Source organism: Pyrgilauda ruficollis, unplaced genomic scaffold, assembly GCF_017590135.1.
Source record: "Pyrgilauda ruficollis isolate IOZ18807 unplaced genomic scaffold, ASM1759013v1 scaffold2, whole genome shotgun sequence".
Lineage (NCBI taxonomy): Eukaryota > Metazoa > Chordata > Aves > Passeriformes > Passeridae > Pyrgilauda > Pyrgilauda ruficollis.
Window position 1 is genome coordinate 23,298,321 of NW_024519206.1, and position 25,300 is coordinate 23,323,620.

Below are 25,300 nucleotides of genomic sequence, written 5' to 3' on the forward strand. Positions count from 1 at the left end.
AGGCCTTTTATTTTCCTTAGCATTCTGTGGTTCAACTGGCTTGTTAAGTGAATTAAAGCAGGTCTGAGCAGCATCCAGTGAGATGTGGCAGCACAGCTGAACGAGGCTAATTCTTCACTGTGAATACAAGCCACAGGCAGCAGGGGCTGTCTGTACCAAAGGAAGGCAGGACACATCTCACCGGCATTGCTGGACTTTTCAATTCAATGCAGAAAGCTGCCAGGAAATGGGTTCAGGGAGTTGGGAGCAACTCAAACCTCTGTGCACAATAGCAGTATGTTGTGGGGCCATCCAATGCCTAGGATACATGTAAAAGGAAGAGAAGAAGCCTCAAAAGGTATTTTTAGCCAGTCCTGGCTCTCCAAAGAACATCCTGTGTTTCAGGATCCATCTACAGCCCAGTCTTAGACATGATCCTCAGCACCTCATCTTCCTCTCTCCACCAACCCAGCTTTCACAGGAGGACTACCAGAAGTGAAGATGCATCCAGAAAAGTTTCTGAGATACTTAAATATTGCCAGGGTGGAGGACAGTTTCAACACTTGCTCTTCTGTGCATCTCAGAACCAGCTCTCACCTTCCCCGGTTTGGCACTTGCTTAACTGATCCTGTTCCCAAGCCAGGAGGGCTGGATCCCCCCCGTTAACCATTAACTTTCCAACCACAAGCTTCCCTCAGGCTCAGAGCTGTGCAGAGAGGAAGGATGGGTGTCTGTACTCACTGGCAGTCCCTGGCTGTGCCCCTGGCATCAGCCTCTCTCGCAGCTGGCGTAGGGCACTGCGTCACACTAATGCAAGTCCTCCACAAGTTTATTTTGGCATTACTGCTGTCCCATTCTCTCTCTGTAGCAAGTATGTGATATAAATGCTATGATTTCCCTCTCCACCTCATACCCACACACACACACACACACCCTTCTCCTCAACGAGGCTGTCTAATCTTTCTATGAGTTACTGCCTGATTATTCCCTCCTCCAGGGAGCTTTTCCCATTACTTAGCTTTCACCGTGTGTGCAGGTGTTTTGAGCTCCTCACTGCCTGATGTTTCATCATTGTAATGTTCCCTTCCTCAGTAACGAAGATATTGGCTAACAGCAGACCTCAGTCCTGTCTCTTTTGAAAAACACAGGATAGTATTCTGTACTTTCACATTTTGTTACTACAGGCTTTGCACTGTATTACACAGGAGAGTGCAACTCCTCCTCAAAATACAGAAACCATACAACATCCAATTCTGCATTCTCACAATTCAAATTTAAAAATCAAAAGGCACATTTGCTTCTCTTTTTTCTTTTGACTCATGTTTCACTGATTTCAGCAAACTTAAAACCTGAAAACTTTCCAACCAGTTCTATGTCTAAGAATTTTCAAAAAACAAAGGATGACCTCTTATTTTGCTTTAACTAAGAGATAAGAGCAAGGGATCAAAGTGGAAGGTCTTTTATCACCTTAAAAGAACAGGAAAAAGTTGAGGAACACACAACAATGCAACTTTTCTGTTATTTTATTGATATTAGTGAAGAAAAAATTAAATTTCATCATTCTGATGTGTTACAATTGCTTTCTCTGGTGGGTGGACAGCTCCTACAGCTTATTTAAAGGCTAAATAGTACTTCCCGATTGCATTATTACCTTCTACACTTTAAGTTCTCTTATGGTATTGCTTTCTTCCTCTGGGTATATAAAATGGTCCATTAAGTCCATGACTTTTTTTCAGAATCAACTGTTATTCTATCTACTGGTTTAAGATACATTCAAATAAAAAGATACTTAAATTTACTTGCAATAAGTGCACACATACAACAGCAAACAGAGCTGATGGCATTTTACTAAAACATTGTAAGTTCATAGAATAAATAGAAGTCTTCAAACACATGCTGTAACTGACCAATGTGTTTTTTTTTCTTTCTCAAAAAATATCCTTAGTGTCCATAGCACTACTGCAATAACTACTTCATTCAGAAAAAAACAAACCACCCACCTATCTCTCGTCACAAAGACTAAAAGACAGTTTCATTTATACAAGAAATTATCAGTGCTAATAATTTAGTAACAGTCTGGTACAAATGGCAATTCACGGCAATTACGTGTAGTGTGACAATGGTAACAAACGGGGAGCTTGATTTTAGATGCCACAAGAAGTGCAAGGAAAAGAAAGTGGATGCTAAACCCTCCCTGCTTTGCTCCTCTTCATCCCCTCTTCCAAAAAATATTTATATATGAGCTCCACTCTAGAAACAAGCTCCCTCCAGTCTGTTCCAGTTCCAAGGCATTTCAACTCTCTCTACAAGCACCCAGCAGAAGGTTGGGAGAAACAGAGAAAAAATTGCGATACAATTAGGATTGCCTGGCAACTAAAGGTTGCATGAGGTCTTACGTTTCCTTTCTGAAAAAGTAGGGGGTTATATGTTTGTATGGCGGGAATTGCCCTCATTTTGAAAACACTGCGAAAATAAAGCATTTCCCCTACTTTTACCTATGCTAGGGTCCGACTTTGATGAAGAAGGTTTCTCTGAAGAAATGAAACAAAAAATGGGTGGAAAATATTCTCACCCTGCTTACAAGGCCACGGTCTCTGACATGCATGAAACACGAAGATCAGCACGAGGGCTGCAAGCTGCTCCTTCCCGCCTGTACCATTCCGTTACTAAATGTTTTCTGTGGTTCTCTGCTGAGGTTCAAGGACTCACCTTTTCCTAATACTGGTTTTGCTACATGTTCTTTTATAACATTCTTATCTGTCGATCTGTTCCGCAACTGGGACTTCTAGGAAGTCACTGCCATGTTTACCTCGCGAGTTGTGAAAACTGTTTTCTTTGGGCGCACTGACAAAGCATGTTTCAGTGGCAGCAACACATAGTAAAGCATTTTCCCCTCCACAATCCAGTGCAGCATTGAAGAACAAAACAAAACAGAACAAAAGAACAACAAAGAAAGAAGTTGCACAAAGTGTAAGTGTGCCAAAGGAAACAGCCATGGTAGGAATATGCCAATGTCCCAGGTACCCAGTAGGCCTGCTGACCTCAACACAGTATTAGTTCAAGTTTATAAATCCTGGGCAGGAGGCAAATACAGAACAGGGGAAAAAAAATAAGGTTTCATCCATTCAGGCATAATAGCCAGGCACTCCAATAACTCAGCTCAACTCATCTACAGAGGCAAAATTAAAACTTCCATATGTTAAACTGAGTGCTTTTTTCAGTATTTAATGAAGCACAAATGCTCCCATGCTTCAAGTGACGTAATGAGAGGTCTCACATAACACATTCAATAGCTTCCCATGCACCTTTGACTCAAGTTAGGCTAGCTACAGAATTCACCTTTTTCTAGTCAAGTTATTTTTTGTTGGTTTTGCTATTTCGCTTTTATTCAGTGCATCTTTAAAAAAAAAAAAAACCTTTTCAAAAGTTTAGCAAGTTAACCTTAATACAGCAATCATAACATAGAGCCTTTTGCACTTGTTTGAACAGTAAAATAATCCAATTAGTTACAATAGATCTGGTACATATTTACACATTTTATACAAAGTTTACACATTTCTCCCATTAGGCACAAAGTTGATTTGTCAAACTCAAGAGGCAATGAAGGGGTGGTGGGGAAAGAAAAAGGAGATTGGAGAAAGAATCCGAGTATTTTCATTTAAAAAGACTAGCTGTAAAAATAAAGTCCTTCATCGTAAGCTAGTTTGCTTCGGGAGCTTGGTTCCCATGAGGATCCCCGAAGTGAGGGACGTTGGGCCTTTCATCTGCATGCTGGAACCCACCATGGTGGGGAAGCTCCGATTCCTTCGGATGCCAGTGTTCAGCTGGATGCCCCCGATGGCACTGGTCACGGCAGGGCAGCCCAAGGGGAGGCCGTCAGGTGCCAGGCCTCCAGGGACAAGGGCCCTCACTGGTCCCTGTGCCCCACAGAGAAGAGGTCCCTGGTCATTGGTTAAAGGAGCAGCTGACGTTTGCCCTGAACTCACAACTTTGGCAATACCAAACCTCCTGACTTTGTCCACGAGATTAAGGTTGGAAACAGACACGTCAGTTTGGCTCTCACTGTTCCTGATGTTCTTTTTATTCCTCACCTCCTTCAAGATTGAACTAGCAGGCTTCGAAGCCAAGAAGTTGTCATAAGGTGGGCTGGTGCACTTGAACTCAAAAGATGGAGGGGAAGAAGAAGGTGTCTGCATGGGTGAGTTTGGTGGAGTGGAAGGAATGATTGCCATTTTCGGGGAGTACGTGTTCAGCAGGGTGCTCCTGCTGGCTCTGTCCCAGCTCTGTGGATTGTACACTGCTGCTGAGATGCCCCTTTCCTTCAGCAGCCACACCAGCCCCAGGGACGTGCTCATCGTTGTCGTGGATTCCCGGAGGTTGGTGAAGGATTCGGCCAAACTCAGACGCCGAGGAGTGCAGGGAGTAGCCACCGGGGTGCCCTTCAGATTGCTAATGCTGCCACAAGCTGGAGTAGGTGCTGCGTTAAGGCTGAAAGCAAAGGAGCACTCAAATTATTCTCTCCACTAGAAAATTAACATTTACTACAGGCAAGATTTTTAACTCTGAGCAGGGCCTTTTATCCATTTGGAGAGTGAACAGGACACTGACAGTTCCCAGCCTCCCACAAATGTGATTACAAGTGCAAAACCATCAGATCTTACAAAACACATCTCCACTTTGCGCACTTCAGAGCCCAACCTCACAGGATTAATGTCACTGCCAACACCCAGCACCACATTTCTCCTGATAAACTATTTACAAGTTTGTGATCAACACCTTCACTTTTTCTTCCTGATCGACTGGCTGTCACAACTCCCAGTTGCTTCTAAGAGACAAGAAAATGCAGGAGACTGGACTAATGGTATAAGCAAAATGTGCACTTTTTAGTGTCACTTCTGAGCACACAGAACTGAACACTCATTCACTAAGGCATGGTGTACCTAGTTATTCCAGAAACAGGGCATGTGGGATATCTATGACACTCCAAATTCATGTCTGTTTGAGAGAATCCCAAGAGTTCCATGCACCTTCAGAAAAAAAAATTCCAACTTTTTCTAACCACAAGCAAATTATGGTCTTTGCCACAAGTACATACACACAAATAAAAAGAAATTAAAAAAAGAATCCCACAGTAATATCTCCTAAGCATGGGTTCATCCCCTCTAATGGCATTTAAAGAGTCTTGAGCAATGCAACACTTGATGCTAACAAAGGATTTACTGACGTGAGCTCACCACTGTTCAAAGAAGGAAACCTACTCCTTTACCTTGGCAGGTTAGCAAGTAGAAGACACTCAGTAAAAGCCAGACAGAAAGTAAGGCCAGTTCAAGAAAGTGGGAAAACTAAGCAGCTGGGAGGGGAAGGAAGAGGGGAGAGAGTGGGATCTTCCCTTTTCAGCAGAGCCATGCTGTTGGATTGGCTCAGCCATAACGTGCGACTTTAACTTAAGTGGGGTTCTCTGCACCAAGAAAAGCATTTCAAAGAGCCACTTTGAGACAATCTGGTTGGATTTCCAAGAGAAGACTCTAGCTAATGACTAAATTACATCTTTTTTGCCCATATGAACAAAAGGGGGTGAGATGGTATCTTGACTGGAATTTTCAGTCTCATTTCACCTTACGTTAATGAGCTCTGTGTAGCCAACACTACTGTGCATATCAAATTAGACACCCTGGAATGCTTTGAGCTGCAGCTTCTGATGAGCTTAGAACATCATCTAGATCCATGGTTTACAGTAAGTAGGTGATTTGAATCCACATAACACTGGAAACTCTAGTCCCATGGACTAAAATCAGCATATCTTTAAGGCACTCCTTAATTAAGAAAATAGTAGCCTGATGATCTGAAATGTCAAGTAATGTCTTCTTTCCAAGGCTAAATAGGATCTGACCAACATGATCTCTAACAATGATTTGGAACTGTACCAACCTTTACCATAAGCAATTGAAATTGAGGAAGTTGAATTGCAGTTGCAATTCAGCAAGAGCAATCCCATATATTCCTCCTGGTATACTGCAGTGAAACACTTATTTGAGAAAACTGGCAGATGTGATTAGAAATGCAGCCTTGCTAAGTGGCTCTGGACTCAGTCTCCTTGCACCCCCGTGTGTGCTGTCGCTGTCAGTACAGGTGGCAGATGTGTAAGGCACATCCTGATGTCCTGTCCTTTCTGCCTGGGCTGAGGCAGCAGCAGGGCAGAAGGATCTCTCCCAGCACATGGATCTCTCCACAGCTATGGAGGCCACACACCCCCACTGCAGCAGCACACCCACTCTAAAGGCAAGGCTGAATGAAAAGAAGTTGGTTCACAATTCTTCTCTTAAGCACTGATTAAAGCTGGACCGTCATAATCCTCTTTCCAGTGGAACTAAAGAGCAGTGACATCCCACTGTACATCCACCACCACCCCAGTGGTACATCTCCCATACAGCTAAATACAGAATACAGAAGTCTTGAAAAGCATGAGGGAGAGAAAAGAAAGAGAAGTTACTGACTTTCTACAAGATATGACCATATACATTTCAGAAATCCAGACATATGGTGTTAATTACCAGGCTTCCAAGATATCCTAGTGACAAGATAAAAATTACAGCACTCCAACAGTTTAGAGAGCTTCACTCTTTCCAGATACAGATTTCAGTTGCAGAGGCATGTAGATTAGTATTTCTACTAATTTTTCAGCACAGTTATACACTAGAGTGCAATTAAAAAAACAAGCCATCCCTGCAAGAAAGCAGTTGCAGATGCTGCCTTTTTTTCCATTTCATCATTTTGGCATTGCTTTAACTGGGAAATGTTTTCCCCATCAAACTGACCAACACTGCAGGGTGCCCTGGACACCATTGCAGAAACAGACTCAAAGTGGCCTCAGCAGCTCAGCCCAGTGATGGTCTCAGAGTTAGACTGAGAAGAGAAACAAATAAGGGAGCATTTCATTTAGCTGGATGAAATTTAGTCAGGTTAGAGCAACACCTGGGGTAGCACAGGTTAAAATGTAACCAGGCAGGTAAATGCCAAACCTGTTGGGGTTAGCTGGTGCCACACACACTAGCATTCCTTGTACGTGACCCTGCCAACGCAGATGCTGCTGGCAGTGCTGCTCACCCCCGACCACGCTGGGTCACAGTGTCTGCCCTACACCTCCTCTCATCACAATGAGACATAACGAAGCTTCTCGTCCTCCTCACATGACCTGTGAAGAATCATTTATGGTTGGTAAGGAGGAGCTCCTTAAACATCTGCTGAAAACATAATTTTGTTTATTTTGCCCTTTGTTCTCTTGAACGAATGATGAACTTCCACTTAACTGAGGCAGCTGAAAATGCACTGAATTTAGCTGTCTTTTCTGGCTGATTTGTTACATGTAGTACCTAAAAAGTTTATTATGATCACAACTGAGAGAAATTCAACAACAATAAGAAAATTAAAATAGAACTGCAGCCATATAAGATGATCTCTTCAGTAACTGTGCTGAAGGGAAAGACAGAAAAGAGTAAAGAAAAGCCAGCCAGGCCACTAATAACTAACTTAGTTCAGAAAGTTAGGAAAAAGGAAAAAAGTTACATTTAAACACCATATATTTCCTTTCCACCTGACAGGTTTTCATATTCAATACCCTTATTTTTCATGCCCTTCATAGGCATTCAGTGCCTATCTCATGTCTAAACAAGTGTAGGCACAACACCTCTGCATGGGGACCTACACAGTGTACACTCCCACAGAGGAGCTGGAAGGGGCACAGAAAGCAATGAGACATTGTCCTTATAAACAGAAAAGAACATTCTGTAAATGCTGATTTGCTATGGGAGGAAAGCTTCCTCTTTAGGTATGAAATTCACACCACCCACCTCTGGTTCTCAGATCTTCACCTTCCATAAGGTGTGGGCATGCAGTGACTACACTGCCAATTGCTGTTGCATCACCAGCTTGTTACTTTCAGTCTGGCAACTATGAATTAATTTACAATAATTACACCAAGAAACAAAGTAGATATCTCCCTGTTTCCAATTAAGGCATATGTCCTCCTCCATTCCTCATGTAGTTCCTGGATTCCTTAACCTGCACATCCCTTTTTTTTTTTTCTGAGAGGAAATATTTAGACTTCCTCCCTGGAAAACCCTCTCATCTTTTTTGGTAAGAGATTATATCCTGGGCATTCACATATGACACTACAACTAGTCTAAGATGAGGAATAGCCCAGTTTGGATATCAGAAGCCAATATAGTTATGTCTGATCCTGCAATATCTTGAGACAACAAAATTTAAGAAACTTTGATTGGCTTTTTAAAACATCACACATGCCTCCCAAATTCAGGATGTGGTAACTCAAAATGGGAGGAATAATTGGTGGGTGTGTTGTAATTCACCACTGCAGTCAATGCCTATGCTTATGCTATTATTTTGCATTTGCTTAGAGGGGAAACTCTGATAGAGATGAAGGCTTTGCCATCATGAGAATCCCTTACCTTGGCGTGACTCGTGTGAGTTCATCGGAGGGGTGCAGAATGCGGCAGGTGGTGAAGGTGAAGGTGGAGTTGGTTTGTGACATGCACTTCCCAGGATGAGGTACTAAATTAAAAAAAAGCAAATTCTTTGCATTTTACACAGAAAAGGGGAAAACCAAACTTCTGTGTGCTGATAAGACAGATGCAAAAAGTGATGAGGCACCTTGATGGGATCAGTGCAAGAAAAGTGAAATGGCCAAGTCTGCGTTAAACAGACACTTGCTCTCCAAAATAAACACCTCTAGGACTCCAAGGCCAGTGCTAAAAAGGTCTGCTGAAACTTGCCCATGATCACAAACACTGCAAATTAAGTCTTGTTGAAACCAAATTTAGGCCAGGCAGTGCTTGAAATGCTAGTCCTTATCTAAACTAGCAACTTGCATCAGTGGGAAATTACAAGCAAAATTTTCTAGTACCAGCTCAGGAGCACCAGGATTTTCTAAATGCTTGTGCCTTTCAGCTTTTAGATTGATCCGCAAAAAGGTATCCCCATTACTTCTCAGTAATGGATCCATCTGGCTAATGCTACAGGAATACAGATTGTTGGGGTGGGGAGGGGAGGGACACACATTAATTGCTGTTTCTCTGACTTTTCATATCCACAATATGGAAAGTGGTAGTTTTTTGGATCCACTACTGTACATCTGTGACATTTCTCTTGTGCATGTGATTAGGTTCTTTAAAAATGTATGTCCTCAGCTGCATAGTATAGCAGTTTTCAAATATTTGTAGATGGTGCAGTAAGCAAATTTCCTAACAAATGTGGCTGTAAAACTGCCACTCTGGTGATAGATCAGTGATTTGGGAAAGAAGCAATACAGCTTAGTTTTAAAAATGAAGGACTTAGGCCAACTTCTTTCTTCTTAGTAGAAATACTTCTGTGGCTGTGTTAACCTGCTATATAATGCAGCTGTGGTCACTGCAAAAAAACTACAGAATTTAAGAGCCATGCATCTGAAAAGCTGGTTGAAAAACACCCAGAGTTAAATATTACATCAAAGATATCATGATTGCATAGGTTCTTTTACTTAGTAACCAAACTTAGCAGTGATCAAAAGACATGCACAATAAAAACCATGTGTAGCTCCCTCCCCACCAGTCCTACCCAACCCTCTGAGCCATTCCCTGATTAAGCCACATTTTAATACCACAGTACACAACTTTTCAACACATTGCAAAAGACAGACAGATCGACCAGCTGGACCAGACACCATTCTGAACTCCCAGAGCAGCTCAGCAGAAGCAAGGCAAGTCTTAATTGTGGCTGTGTTCCCTTTTCCACATATAAAGTATCACAGCTCCAAAACAGCGTGTGTGGTTAGGTAGCCCTTCAAGAACACGGGTAAGCAGTGTGGGAAGGGTAGAGCATGGGCAGTGTGAACAGTGGAAGCAGAAGTGGCTGAGCACACAGTGTGAGGTGACTTCTAGTCAGCGCTGGAATGTACGGCTGTACATTAGAGAAGGATATTTCTGAGGACCCACTGGAGTGTCATGTTAACACACTCAAATGTTAGCACAGCATAACATAACAACAAGCTCTACTTCACCTCCAGAGATGGTAATTATGATGCTTCAGGAATCCAGTTGCTTTAGAGATTAGTATGAGCACTACAAAAGCTATTACAAGGGAGCACAGCCTAGCAATCATGATTCTCTCCATATTGTAGAGAGTTATAAGAAAATCTGGAGAAAGAACTCAAATAACTGGACATGAAAAACTTGGTTATTTAGAGAAACACAGGACTTTAACATAAATCAATTAGAAACAAAGCAATTATCCCTGGATGATGAATAGAGAACAGAATAAAGCAATGCTGGTTTAAGATTGCAAGCTCAACCCAAAGCACATAGCTGTAATACAATCAGTGCATTTTCCCCATTTGTAATATCCACTGGGCATCCCCTCAGATTGGAGACAGGCACATTGAAGAAACATAGCTGCATTAGCAAAAGCAAGACTCATTGCTATTAATGAGTCAAAGATAGGAGAAGGCTGCTAAAAGTAGAGAAATCACTAACTCTAATCAGAGGAGACAAACTGAAGTGATGAAAAAAATCTATCAATTTCCAAAGATGTATTTCACCCTTCAAATACCACTAAGAAAGTCCTGTACCAGCTTCATCCTTCATCAGTCAACAATGGGTTGAATCATATTTCTGTAGCATTTTCCATCCTTTGGACACAGTAAAAAGAGTGAGAACCTGTTGCTGTAAATGAACAAAGTTTATCAAATAGAAACAAAATTATTAATTTCTAACTTAATAATTTTACAAAGGAATGGTCATCTCCTGAGGTGGTATAAGTTCATGAGGAAGTAATACATTTTTCTAATAAGACAGACTATCTTCACATTTACATATGTCAAAGTATTCTCTTGAATATAAATATCTGTTGCATGTAACTGTCTGAAACCAAATGTTTTACTTATACCCTCTTTTCCAAAGTAGTCGTAGTTTAACAACAAGGCTTCATATCTGTATGAAAAAGAATCTCAGCATAATTCAGTACTTAACAAAATTTACAGAAACTTCATGTACTTTCATCCATCAAGAACCCAACAGGTGCAAACTGTTAGTGCATTTTCACCATAAATTAAAATTAAATTCAAACCTAAGACTTCTGCTGTATCATGTTTTAGCACTCAGGAATTAATGATTCTTCACCTTATTAAGTTTTCTCAAAAAATTCACAGGCATTATGGAAAAATGCAAACCATCATAGCTGAAAGGAACTCTTCTGTAAGAACAAACACTATTGGAAAAACACCTTTTAAAATACTGGAAAAAAAAAAAAAAAAAAAAGGCAGGTTCCAGTCAAACCGAGGGCAGAGAGCTCCATCTTCTGGTAGAACAAACAGGACTTTCCTCACAAAACACAAAAACTGATTTTATGTCTCAGAGCTGTCTCAGATCCAGCTGCAGGACTCAGAGCCTGTGGGCCATTCTGCTAGGTGTAAACAGCAAAATGTTCAGGACATGACCTTCTGCCCAGGGAACTCTCAAATGGCCATTTTTACTGGATTTTCAACCAGCTTGTGCAGAGGAAGGTACAAAGTTACAGTAGGTAAACAAGTGGCCTGCCCCACACATAAGAAGATGTCAAGACAAATTAAGTTTGAGGAAGATTTGTAAGAGGTAGCTATACTAAGATGTCATTAACTTTCATACCATTGGATCAAAATCTAAATTTGTTGTTATGCTGAAATAACAGTGAGGAGGCAGAGAGCTCAAGGTGACCAATAAATCTTTGCATTTTATACAAACACTTATCCTGGCACATACAGATTTATTAGGAAATTAACTTCAAAAAATTTGGGAAATCTTTAGAGTATGGTTTGATCCAGACTGGCACAAAGTTAACACTTTAGTACAACAGTGAAGCAAGCCACTCTACTCCATCATTTTTTTGGCATGTTTCAAGAAAAGGAGGGAACCTGGTTCCCTGCTATTTGAGCAGGGAGCACACTGGAATTAGAGCATCTCTTTAGCACAGGCTGTGGAAACAGGGATGGAATGACAATCAGACTGAGGCATCCTTAGAGCAACAGATAGTGTTTTAAAGCATTAGAAGTTTATTGCTGAATAGAAAAGTTCTGCCTGCTTTAAAAGAGGATAATGAAGGACCATTAGGAGACTGTTTTTTCCTACTGTGTGATCATCTAGAATACAGGCTGTGGACTTCACTTTTGCCAGTTTGTGTCACTAATTCCATTCTTGGGTGCGATGAAATTACCGGAAACTAGGTCACAAAACCCCACTAGGATCCACGGGACAAGACAGTGGCTTCATGCACTGTCTAGATTTAGCAGACTTCATCCCCTTCAGGTGGCTAAAGGTGGGAGCTCTGATATCCAGTGCTACCTGTACTGAAGATGCCTGGCTGACAGAACAGGGGGAATATAGATTAAGCTGGATCTGATGCCTGGATTAACCACTACAACAAGAAGGAGATAAGTGACAAAAACAACAGCTGTAAAATGTGAAATGGTGCTCTCCTAAAGGTGCCACCGTGAATACTCAAAACCTCCGGGAATTCATACATCTGCACCAGGAGCATGGCTTTTGTTAAGTTTCTTAAACAACAAAATTATTTTCTGAATACCTGATTTTCCAAAATTTTAATTTATTTTGCCTTTGGAAACAGAAAGAGTGGAAAGACTGAACAAAGGCAGGTAATCTTTGGAGCAGGTGTTCTTCTGGCTGAGATCACTTTCTCATATGTTTATAACCATTGAGCATAGATGTAAAAAGACTTCAAAGCATTTAATGTGGCTTCAACATAACTTTATGCAGGCTAGGATCCCAAAATTAAAATTCAAGCATTTTAACAGCATAGCATAGAAAGCAACTGCTGACAGCTTTTTGTAAAAAAATAATTACTGTGAAAATATTCATGCCTTTGAAAATAAAGTATATTTAAATATGCATCAATACCTTAGTTCTGAGAAGAGTTACAAAATTTATTGCTTTTCTGTACAATGATAACTTTTTAGAAGCATGTGTAGTAATGCTGCTGAAAACAACTCAAACATAATACATTCATTATGTGTTCTTGTGATTTTGGGCCTCTATTTGAAAAGCCCTCTATGTCATGGTTAAGGTCTAAGCATGAAGTACAAGAGTGCTGATCCCATAATTCTGTGCACATGTCTATTCAAAGCAATCAATCAGTGGAACTAACAAATGCAAGTACTGAAAGACCATTTTATGCACCCAATACTAGCAGGCAATCAAACATACTGCATCAAGTGTAGCCCTTCCAACTTCAAAATTAGAACATTTATAACATTATTAAGTGCTTTGAGTGGCTGGGGTTTCATTTGTTTCTTTAAGGGAAACATGACAGCCAGCAAATTTAAAAAAACACAACAAACCAAACCAAAAGCCAACCCAAACAACCCCTCCCTCCAAAACAGATTCTGTACAGTTTTATAATATACTAGTTTCTTTTACAGAACAAAAACCAAAAAAAACATATTGAGGTTACAAAAAAATTGTGCTGCAAAAATTACTTGTCCCAGATGATTTTAAGAACACTGTGTCCTGTAACTTCTCTACAATTCCACTTATGCTGAGAGTCTACACAAGTGATACACAAAACTCAACCTACTTCTATGTATTAAGCTAGAACTGCAACTTTGGAATTTACAATACTCCATAAAGTTAACTCTACTCAAACACAGTTCATGGCTCCAATAGACTAACTGCAGACCATATGTCATATGTGTGCTAACTTCTCCTGAAATGTTCAGCGCCATAATTGGGATAGAATACACATTTATGGTGAAGAAGCTGTTTTATAGATCAATGGGTACTACAGGTTTCAACATATGGACAAGAAAACACAAGGAACATAACTTTACCTTTTTTAGTCAGAATGATTTCTAACTATCCCAAGAATAGAGTATCTATCACAATTGTTCTGAATACACTTGTTTTGGCTACAAGATATTTTTGGCACCAGCAGTGTTTGCTCTCCTGAGCTGGGAAGTTAAACTAAGTGCTGGGGCTCATTTTGAGCAGCACTCTGCACACACAGAATGGCAATATGAATAGTACTTGTAAGTGCTGTGACAGAGAACATATCCAGTGCAAAAAAGGCAAGATACAAACCTCAGAGCACACAATCAACTGAAGCAGAAACCTGCCCAACAGACTAAGATGATCTACATCTGCTGGGAAGGTCCTTGCAGGCACTGTATTACTAAAGACTTTTTGGTCTGAGGCTAGAAGACCTGTAGCTCTAGACTGGCACACTTTATGGCCTGCCAACAGCAAGTGTAAGAAGATACCTTCTGGTTTTTACAGACCTCTTGAATGAGATTTTTCCACAATAGAGCTATCCTGGATTACAAGCAAAGGCACTATTGCTAGAGACTGTGTGCAAGATTTTTTATTCCTTTCCTTTTTATTTTACTTCCACATTCTCTAGCAAGCGTTTGTTCTGTATGTTGCCAACTGGAACCAATTCCCAACTGGAATCAGGCAAGCAATGATGTTGTAACCTTGTACTCATGATGGGCTCATGATGAGGTGCCACACGTCCATACACACCCCTACCTGCCTTGAATTTCAACACAGAAATCTAGAAGAAAGAATGCTGAGGAGAAGCAATGAGAAGCAATGGCTACACAATATTTAAATACAAAATAAATTCATAAGCTAAGCATTCACCTCCTTCTCCCAAAATATATTCTTCAGCAGGCAGATTGTGGATCCTAAGAAGTACTGCTCCATTAGTAAGTGCCTATTATGAAAAAATCCACAATCATCTCCTCCTTGTACAATGCCTAACAAATTACTTCAACAAAAAGCAGACACAGTGTCTTTACTCCATTTGAGCAACACAACCAACAATGATATGGTATGGAAGCGCCTAAATCCTACGAAACAGGACAATTTGGAAGAAGGCAAAAGAATGGGAAATTAAAGTTTTCAGTGCACTTGTTCATTCTACACAAAGTTATTAATTTTGACCCATTTATTTCTGTAATGTATTAAAATGACTCAGCAAACAATAAAAGGTAAAATAAGATTGCTAGAGCAATTTCATTGATTTTATCTACTTTGTCAATTTATAAGGTGGGGAATTTGCTTAACACCCCTGTCTAAATAGACTTTTCCCAGGAAAAGTCTGCAGTAACCAGTAAATAACCTGTTCATAAACAGTGACCTTTATTCAAATCATAATGGAGACAGAAAATGGAAAGAAATACTAGGTTTTCTTACCAGTTTGTAAACATGAAGCAGGCCTACTTCTATTGCTCTACTTGAAAGAAAGAACTCTTTCAAATTATTATCCAGAAATGTTAGAATAATTTGTTCTTAAAAAAAAAAAAAAACCAAAACAAAAACAACAACAAGGAACTAAACTATATCCTTATCTATGTTTAGCCCATGACAATGAATCTTCTACTTTTTTGAAATGTTCCTGTGTTGAACACTCTTAGAGTTAGAAAATTCTTAAAAACGTAACCCAAGCAACATTTTTTTCACATTTACTCTGCTCTGAGTTTATGAAGAACTGCTAGTTCCCTTCCTCTCTACAGCAACACATTTTAAAATTAATCATATATTTTGTTGAATCTTTTATTCCCTAGATCCTAAAACTGCCAGTTATTTCATTCTTTGATTATTTCAGTCCATGTTTCTTATATCTCCAGCTTTTCTTGCTGTTGTTACTCAGACTCTTCAAAATTATAAAAACCTGGATAATATCCAAAATGGTACACAACTGCCTGAAGAGGTATTATTTATTTTCATATTAATATAAAAAATAATATAAACTTTGTTTCTGGGATCTCACAGAACAAGGACAACTTTTGCCAATGGAAAGGGAAGTTGAAGGGTTTGGATGTTGAAGCACTGGAACAGGCTGCCCAGGGAAGTGGTTGGGTCAGTACCCTGGGAGGTATTTAAAAGATCTGTAGATATGGCACTTAGGGACATGGTTTAGTGGTGGACTTGGCAGTGCTGGGCTAATGCCTGGACTCAATGATCTTAGAGGTCCTTTCCAGCATTAATAATTCCATAATTCGAAGTTTAACCTTAATAAGACTGACTGTAGAAAGTAGCTTACATTCAATAGCTGAAAGCACTGAACTGCCATTGCAGTGAGAGCTGAAGATACTCTGCATGTCATGATAATAACAGAAATATTATTGTTTAGCCCTGAGACAATCTAATCTTCCAAAGATCAGCCAAATATTAAATTATGATTTACCCCAGAAAATGGAGAGGGAAGGAAGCGTCTTCATTTAAAGTAGTTATACAAACACAAGAAGTCTGGAAAAAAAAGGAGTTCTGGCAATTTTCTGATTCTGGACTAAATACAATTCTTTACCAGAATGAAGACTATATAGCTTATTAAAACAAAACCCCCCAAATCCCAAGAACAAGAGAGAAACCACACAAACTCAAAACACATCTATAGTCTTGAGAATCTGTAATCTTTTGCAATAACAGCCTGCTAGTGTCAGTTCAGAGTATCTAACAACTCATGCAGTACTGTGTCACCTAAAAATGTTTACGTCTTAATACGGTATAAATAGGAAGGACAGGATTTAATAGTGTGCTGGAGAAAGAGTAAGGGAAATGTTATTAGTCACTGCAATAAAAACATTCCCTTAATTCTTTATCTCAGAAGGACTTTAAAAACAGGTAACTGTATCTGAGGTACGTGAATTAAACTTTCAGGATTTCTTTGGTGGTTTTCAAGGCACTCCATTTGTTTCAGCAAAGGCAAGATGGAGGCACCTTTAGTGCACCAATCATTTAGTCTTTGTTTTTTCCCAAAGTACAAACATCTAAAACATGGCATCACCTCTTATGAACTGTCAGAAGAGTATCTGCACTACAGCCATACAAAATATATGTAATCTGCACATTACACACACTTAACAGTGCACACTAAATACACACACAAGTTGAATACATGCCACACAAACGTTTGTGAATGAACCACTTCCTTTTAGCAGCCTTCTCTTATCAAAATAGAGTAAAATATTGACCACAGATGCTGTTACTGAAAAACAAATTAAAAGATTATCAAAGAAACGATTTTTGAGCCAATGTTAGAATGGTTATGTTCTAACCACCGCACGCACTATCGTGCAGATGCTACACACAAAGCCATATTATGGATGCTGTTCTGAAGAGACGTGAGAATGGCCCAGTAATCAAAATCCTGTAAAGATGTCAGTTTTACTGGACTTAATGAGTTTCCCTCACCAGACCCCTCATCATCGTCAGTCGCGGACTCCTGCATCTCCTCTGTGAAAGCCTGAGATTGGCGGGGGTTATTCTTGTTCTCTGAAACAGTCACTTGTGCTTGTGACCTCTCACCTGAGGTCTCTGTGTGCTGAACTGGCGTCGAGGTAGTTAGGCCCTTGTAAGAAATGTCACCTGTCTCATCTTCCTCATAGTCATTAAGGCAGTACACTTCATCCAGGTCCAGGTCTAGGGTCCTGAAGCCCTTAGTGACAACCCCAGGCCTTGGGTCCAGGATCCCACCCAAGTGAGGCTGAGCCAGCTGCTGCCAGTGGTGCAAAGTGGCAGAACCTTGAAAGGGAACAGAAAGACAACCAAAATCAATTAGTAAGCAATCCAGGACCTAAAACACAAAGTCCCACTTAATTTACCTAGAAGACCAAAGGTTTGGGAGCCCCAAACCTTTAATGTTTCTGGGTTTAATGTGTCTAGGGAGACATGCTACAGCACAAAACTGCACCTACGCTTCAGCATTTCCACACCAATGTGTAATAAACTGATCACATCAGCACTTGTGCAAAGCCTGGTGGTGAGAAGCAGCACACTTGTGCACATGCACATCCCCTCCCTGTAAATATCCTCATCCACTTCAATTCACAGGATTAAGCAGGAAAAGAAAGAATTTACATGGTAACAGTTGGTCTGAGCACCATCACAGAAAGCTCTAAGAGGAACATATACCACATATTCCCACATTAAGCTCAAACTAGTGCTGAAAACATGCCAGAATTTTCTGCCAGTGGCTAACGGGAGGACAGTAGTCACACAGACTGCACAGAAATTTTAGCTTTGTACCATATGTTAGAAAACCCCATCAACATCAGGCACGTGTAAGCAGATCTGAACTACACATCAAGTCTAAATACCTGTGTGGGCCCTATGCTACAGGAATTCAACTACTACATAACTAAGTGCTACTGTACCTGTAGCTTCATCCTTGGCAGAGAAATGTTTTGAAAAAGGAGGTGCATTTTACAGAGACGAGCATTCAATATTCAGGGTTTAATACAAGACAGTCAGAAATAGTAATGGATCAGGAAAAATTCATATATACACCGAGATGGACCCAGTGAAATCAAGGGAGAATTTATTTGATTCCTTAAGTAGCAATTAAACACTGGGGCCTGCATTTTCCTGTGTGCCCACCATCACTGTGTTGAAAAATGTGACTTAAAATCACACATGTCCTATGACACAAACAAAATATCCTTCTTTTCACCTCTGCCTGCAAATCAGAGCAGTTTTTGCAGTCTTATTCCTGTTCCCTCTCTGCAAAGCAGAATACCCATTTGTTCAACAAGCTGGCACACAAATGTCTCACCCATATTCAAAGTCCAAAAATATTCAATTTGTTACATGGTGTTTGTAAAAGCTTAAACAAGCGTAATGACTAGAGAAGGGGTGGCTCTCATATACATTTTTAATGTGAGAAAAAGCCTATGGAATGAGAAAAATTGCCATTTCACATATTGCACTTGAGGAAGCTTGGTGTAAACAGGAAGTGAACAGGGAAAAAACTCTTTCTCTAGAATGACTAGGAACAATGGGTGGCATTTTAATTAAGCCTATCTCACTTTTTAAGATCTGTAATTTTTTAGCTCAGAATAAATGGACCTGCTAGATTACTTTGGCTAATGACCCTATCTATTTTTTTTTTTTTTGCTTTTATTTAAATAAGTCTAGAGGGACTAGAGAAAATTTGCACCCTTGAGGCTCAAGTAGAAACTATTACAACCCCAAAATGAGAGAAGAGACATCCTTATAATTTGTATTTACTTCTGAATTGTCACAAAGGCCAAGTTTTTTCTTTTTATATAAAAGAAATACCCCAGAATGTGAAGAAGTGGCAGATATTGTCAAGCCTTAACCTAGGAGCAGAGGTTTTCTTTTAGTCTACTCCAAGAATTAAAGAACAAAGGAAATAAAAATTTCTTTCTGCACTGCATGCAAGTATAAAAAAGTTAATTAACTTCTACATGGCAGCTTCTGGAGATGTAATCTTTTTCACCATAAAGCACACCAAAACTTATACTTAAAATAAACTCAGCAGAATACAAGCACTTCATTTTCAATACATATCTCATATTTTTCCATAGGAAATATATTTACCAAAATATCTGCATTGTGAGTTTTAACATTTCTGTTGAAACCACAGAAATCAAAATGGCCTTAGCTCCATCACAAACAAGAGTATACCTGAGCCTAATCTTGATCTCATAAAATGTGTGCAAGGGAGCTTTAATTTCCTATAGAGAAAATGAAAAAAAAAAGTACAAAGGAATCCAACAACTGTAAATCCCCAACAAAAAGAAAAAAGAGAAAGCTGCAGAAGTCAAAGGAAGAGGGAAATACAACACTTCTTTGGCCTACATTCAGTCCCAGGTTCCTAGCAGATGGTTTTATAAATTATCAGAAACAGCTGGCATGAGGGAATTACTGTGTAACAGTGGGACATGCCACTGAAGTTAAGAAAGAATATAAGAACAAAATATATGAACGAAGTAAACTTTTTTCCTCTATTCCTGGTATCTCTGCATGATTGCACATAGGCATTGAGGATCAGAGAAAGCTTAGAAATTCACAGTGTGTTGCTCCCACAATTGCAGTGAAGTGGGTGAAGACATAGTCAGTCCCACTTTTTAGTTTTCCTACAGATAGTGCTGTTTTGTGCTTATGACACAACGAGTCACAGGTGCATCATTAAAAAAAAACCAAAGCAAACAAAACAAATCCCACTGGACTATAATTAAAACAAGTCACATCAAGCAATCCTCCTGTTTGACTAAAAGATAGCATGTATTGATTTTTAAAGGTGCAAAAATTAATTTCTTAGTGCTTCTGCCACTTTTTATCCTGGGGGATTTAAAGATTGCTTTAAAGAAGCAGAAGTCATTAACCTACAGTAAATTTATTACAGAACTAATTTTTTTTTCTGTTTTATGACATGAGCACCCAAACCAGCAATAAAACCAACTACTTATAAGAGTCTGCAGGTACAGCAGACTGTTTTTCCCCAGTAGTCTGAAGGCGTCCATGAAGTTGAAACAAAAACTAAGGCTCATGAAAAATATTCAGAAAATAAACTGAGCTGAAATGAAAAACAAAATCATGAAGATATTTAGCTAATAAAAGTTAACAAACACAAAACTTATGAAACAGGCAAGCACAAACATGCTACAAATAAAATCTAAAACCAAACATGGGAAATACTTTAAAAAGTGCAATAATTTCAAGAGAGAAATGACTCAGTGAAAACATTGAACAAAACCAGGGGGAAAAAAAAACCCAGACAGATAGAAAGATGATAAAGACTTTAAGAGTTTATTGGAAGACAAAAGCAGATATAATGGGATGGTGACAGAAATCTATTACAGTGGTAGCAACGAGAAACTGAAACAAAGTGGGATCATCCTTTCCCTCATGTGGTACAAGAAATTTTATGACCATTTAAAAGCAGCCATGAAAACAAACTATTAAAATCTGCTTGACAGTATGGGTTTGTGTGCTATGGCTATAGTTTCATTTGAATAGGTTGATACAGTACATCACTTTCTTCAGGACATAAGAACGCTTATGTTTGCTTCTGAGTACGCGTCATGCTATATGCTCCTTATAAATGAAATAAATTTGTTCTAAACAGATGAAAAAAAGGAACTTCTGCAATTAAAACACACACAATGCAATGTAATACAAGAGTTCTCTTAAAGGAAAAAGAGAGAGAGAGAGAGAGAGAGAAGCCAAAGCTAAATTATGTTACCTAGTGTATCTGTGAAGTACTACAGGGAAACTTCATTTGTTTTAAAACCTGAAGGAATTGACTCAACTAACTTCCAGCTATAATCTGAAAGAACTGAAGAAAGCCAGGCAGACTATACTACATTTGCTTTGACAGCTTTTTTTAAACAGTCTATTGAAATGAACTTTGAAATACAGCTCTAGCCCTGACTACCATCTATCACTATCTTGCCTTTTTCTGAGACAACGTATGAAGCAAATTTGACTTTAAAAAACCCCACCTATTTAACACATGAAACACAAAGCCATAGAGTGAATAGTGTGACCACTCAAACAACCCGTTAAGTCCAGAGATAATTTTGAATCACTATAACAGTCTTATTAGACCAACAGGACTTACTGAAGTAGGTAATGGCCTTTCCAGATAGTAATTTACAGAACTCTTGCTGTTTAGATTTCATAGGCTTATCCACCTTCCTTTTCCAATTATGAAATGGTAACATTTAGGTCGGATGCAAAGCTGCACTGATGATGTGCATGTGTGGCCTGTAATATTGATTTTACTGCTTTGGCTGGGATTGTTTCCTAACACTTTTAAGGCTTGTGGAAGAATATATTAGTTAGAAGATCTCAAACCAACAGCGTGGAGTACTGTCTCTAAAGTAAAAAGAATATGTATTGCAAAGATTTCCCGCTTTCTGGTAATGGATTAGGGACCACAAAGAGTCACTAATAACAACAGATAAAGGCCGAGGCCCTTTGTTATCACCTTCTAGTGGTTTCACAATCTGAAGCTTTTCTGGCAGGTAGGAGCGACTGCTGATAGACATTCCTGAATATCCAGTGAATTCTGAAAATCTGGAGTGAGTTCCCAGTGACATGATGCTCTCTGTGGGGGTAACGGAACCACTGTGGAGTTCTCCCTTTTCCGCCAGTTCCCGCAACTTCCTTTCCTGCTCTTCCTCAAAGAACTTGCGCTCCGAGAGGTAATTCTCTCGCCTGAGGGAGAGCCTACGCAGGGCAGTCTCTAGGTCACTGGAGCCTGGAGTCCCTGGAGTTCCAGGCTTCTTCATCCTGTCTTCATTTCTAAAACATAAAGGGGGACACAGAAAAATAATAAAAAAAAAAAGGTGGGAGGGGGAAAAACCCCACATTCTTAGAAATGTTTAAGGCTTCCACATGACAGTTTTGAGGCATTCACCAATACCTTTACATTACCATGTCTGGGAACAACTTGCTCCTCATGTGAAGAGCTCAAAGGCAAACGCCAGTCTTTTGTTGATCTTTCATAGAAAAAATTTTGAGTCCTAGTTCCTGCCTGGAAAGTCCTGGTTGGAAACCTGCACTTTACTTAAGAGTTTACTCCTACAAAGAGGTGAGAGTTGTCTACTTGTTGTGCGTCTCTCACAGTTACGTAAACTCAGGTAAGCAGGCCCCATGTTAAAGGGCCAATGCTGTAAGAACACCACAGTGAGTCACAAGAGTATATTATACTGACAAACATATATTGTTTTGAAGTATTAAGCCATTTTAATGAAAAGTAAATGCAGAATACAGTGTGGAGCTGCACTGGGCGAAGAGACAAGTAGCTAAAAAAGCCAAGTTCTGATTGGTTTCATTCATAAGTATTCATACTAGGTAACCTCCAGATGCACACTTTATTCATTTTTAGGATCAAAACAGTTAACTGTAGCTGCATCTGGAATCAGGACTTCCTGGCATTTATTTAACATGGTGAAAATGTAATTATTTTTAAGTGTTGACACATAAAAACAAAGGGTGGTTTTACATCATTTGGTGATGTTGCATCTCAGAACAGGTCTGAGTTGCAGATACTGATTGATACACAGTACTTGCTAAAAGCTTTCTTTTTTTAAACTTGAGTGCCCAAAACCTATAAGCACAAAATAGATTTTGAAGATGTATGCCACTGTGATAACTGCACTACCTAAGACAAAAGGAGGATAACAGGAACACTGCCTTTATGTCAGGAACAAAGCAAAAGCAAATTCCAGTGCTCTGCTACTGACCCATTGTCCGAGGACTCTGTCTCTAAGATGATGCTATTGGTCTTGTTGTCTATCATAATGTTAGAGATGTCTCCCCCATAGAAACTGGAACGTGGAGTGCTGACACAGCTAGAAATGACTGAGTTCATAGCAGAGGACTGGTTAGAGCCTGGGATATTCATTGGAGACGGAGTCATGGATCTCTGCTTGACAACTTGATTGACATTTCTCACCGTCTCGAAGACCCGCTTCTGATGGCTGTAAAACACACACACACACTCAATGACTAATTAGTTAATAGTTAATAATCACTCAGTTAATAGTTAATAATCACTCAATAACTTATTACCATGAGAAGGAACAGGAAGGAGCTTATTAACAGCCTTTCCTATTCACAGGTCTATCAAACACGTTGGTTTTATATATAGTTCTGTAAAGTAGTATGCATAGGGTCCCATACTAGCTACAGTCTGGCCATTACATTCAATCCATCAGCATAATTCTTCCATCACCTTAGAATATTTTTAACAGAACATTTGACAATCATGTGCATGGACCCTTTCAAATATTAATAAAAAATAAGTGAAAGAGCATTTTAGTACATCAGCTAAAACTGCCATAAAGCCATTATGTAAAAATGAGATTTTAAAAACCAGAATTGACCTCCATTCAACTCTTACCTATAAACTGACTAATCCATTTTAAAAGACAGTTTGAATTTACTGTCCTGAGGATCTCCATGCAAGAAAGTCCTGTATCTTTTCTGTCCAAAACCAATTTCCAATCCCCTTAAATAGTACTTTAAAAAAAAAGGAAAAAGATCCCAGAAATATAATGGACCAGGACTTGAGAGAGAGGTTGTCAAGGCTGGAAACCTAATATTTGATCTACTTCTACAGTTCATTCTTTATCACCATTGTCTTTATACCATAACAAACATTGTTCACCTGGTTCAAGACTGACATCAGATGACACTTCAGCAGAAATTTCTTGATAAAATAAAATTACCCTACACCATGCTCCAGCAGTGCCACTACTGCTTTATTTTACAGTTCAGCAATGGCTGAACACAAGGATAGCAAATTCCTTCCATGAAAGGTAACACTTCCAGGTTGTAACAGTGACTGCATGCAGGCTATTTAATGTCATTCAAATTTCTTTCCTTCTGTCCATGAGTGCCCAACCATTGCACCCTTTGTGTGGAGGCTCCAGGTCTATAGCAGTATATCTTTATGAGGTTGAATTTAAGGGTATTTATCAATAAACAGTCCCATGGAGCTTGCAGTTACTACCACTGCACAAATAAATAAAACCGAAACAAGTCACGCAATCAAAAAAAAAAAAAAAAAAAGTATCCTCCTCTGGTACAGGCAAAGTAAATAAGACATTCTATAAAGTTAAACTAGCTTCAAGTTAGATTATAGTGGAAGGATGAAAGGATCCTATGGGTTTGAGCATGCTCACAACTTTCTGATCTTACATTTTTCTAACCAACATTTCACTCTGTCAAAGCCTCATTTGCAGTTCTCGGCTCAGGCTCAGAAAAGGTCAGTGTATGCGTCAGGCATTTTGTAAATGCAATTAGAAGGTTTCTGGGAAGTGCCTACTGTACCTTCCCTGACTGTCCTGTTTTGTAAACTCTGTTTCTGTAACAGACCCTGTAAACTGGATTAACTTATTTCAAATTCAACAATCCATGCTTTGTACAAATCTGTGAGATAAACCTATTGGAGTACACGTGCAACTGGCATCAGCGAGGCCATTTCTGCCAAGCTGTATCTATCTATAGCTTTGGGGCTGTCGCAAGCACTTAACTTGTTTCAAACTACTCTCTTGTTTAATTAAACAGAACTTCAGCACAGGTGTAATGGGCATCACACTAAGTACCCAACCACTGCAAATCCCTTACTGCCCTGATGTTCTTCCTGTAAAAACTGGATTAGATCAACCTGGTAAATTATGTTATAAAAATCACCAAGAACATGAACTCCTCCTCTAACTGGTAACTGAAGAAATCTAGCATGGTAACACAAAAGAAAACAAACCTTTTCTCATTCTCAGCACTCACTAATGAGGAAAGAGGTTTACAAGACAAGGCAAAGCCAGTATATAGGTGTTTTCTTTTAGCAGATTTAGGAGAAAATAAAAACACCCCAAAAACTAGGCAATTTGTTTTCCTTTCTCTCTTATCATTCACATTCAGCTAGAAATACTTCTTTCTAAATATCTAGCTCAACTATTTCCTGTTTTTTCTTTTCTCATCAAATAATTAAATTCAGATATAACCAATCAATTAGGAACCAA

General features: G+C 39.4%; 1 protein-coding gene across 2 annotated transcripts in view; it reads right to left on the reverse strand.

Moving 5' to 3' along the window:
* Positions 1 to 1,484: 1,484 nt before the first annotated feature.
* TRAK1 (trafficking kinesin protein 1) overlaps positions 1,485 to 25,300 on the reverse strand; it is a 103,291-nt gene continuing 79,475 nt past the window's right edge. The window contains exons 13-17 of one of the 2 annotated variants that reach the window (XM_041466841.1): positions 23,018 to 23,254; positions 21,757 to 22,073; positions 17,328 to 17,543; positions 8,445 to 8,547; positions 1,485 to 4,467 (exon numbers count right to left, since the gene is read on the reverse strand). In XM_041466841.1, the coding sequence (XP_041322775.1) occupies positions 3,669 to 4,467; positions 8,445 to 8,547; positions 17,328 to 17,543; positions 21,757 to 22,073; positions 23,018 to 23,254 (1,672 nt within the window). In that variant the 3' untranslated portion in view covers positions 1,485 to 3,668. Of the gene's footprint in view, positions 4,468 to 8,444; positions 8,548 to 17,213; positions 17,544 to 21,756; positions 22,074 to 23,017; positions 23,255 to 25,300 lie in introns of both variants that reach the window. The other variant, XM_041466840.1, reaches the window with a different exon arrangement.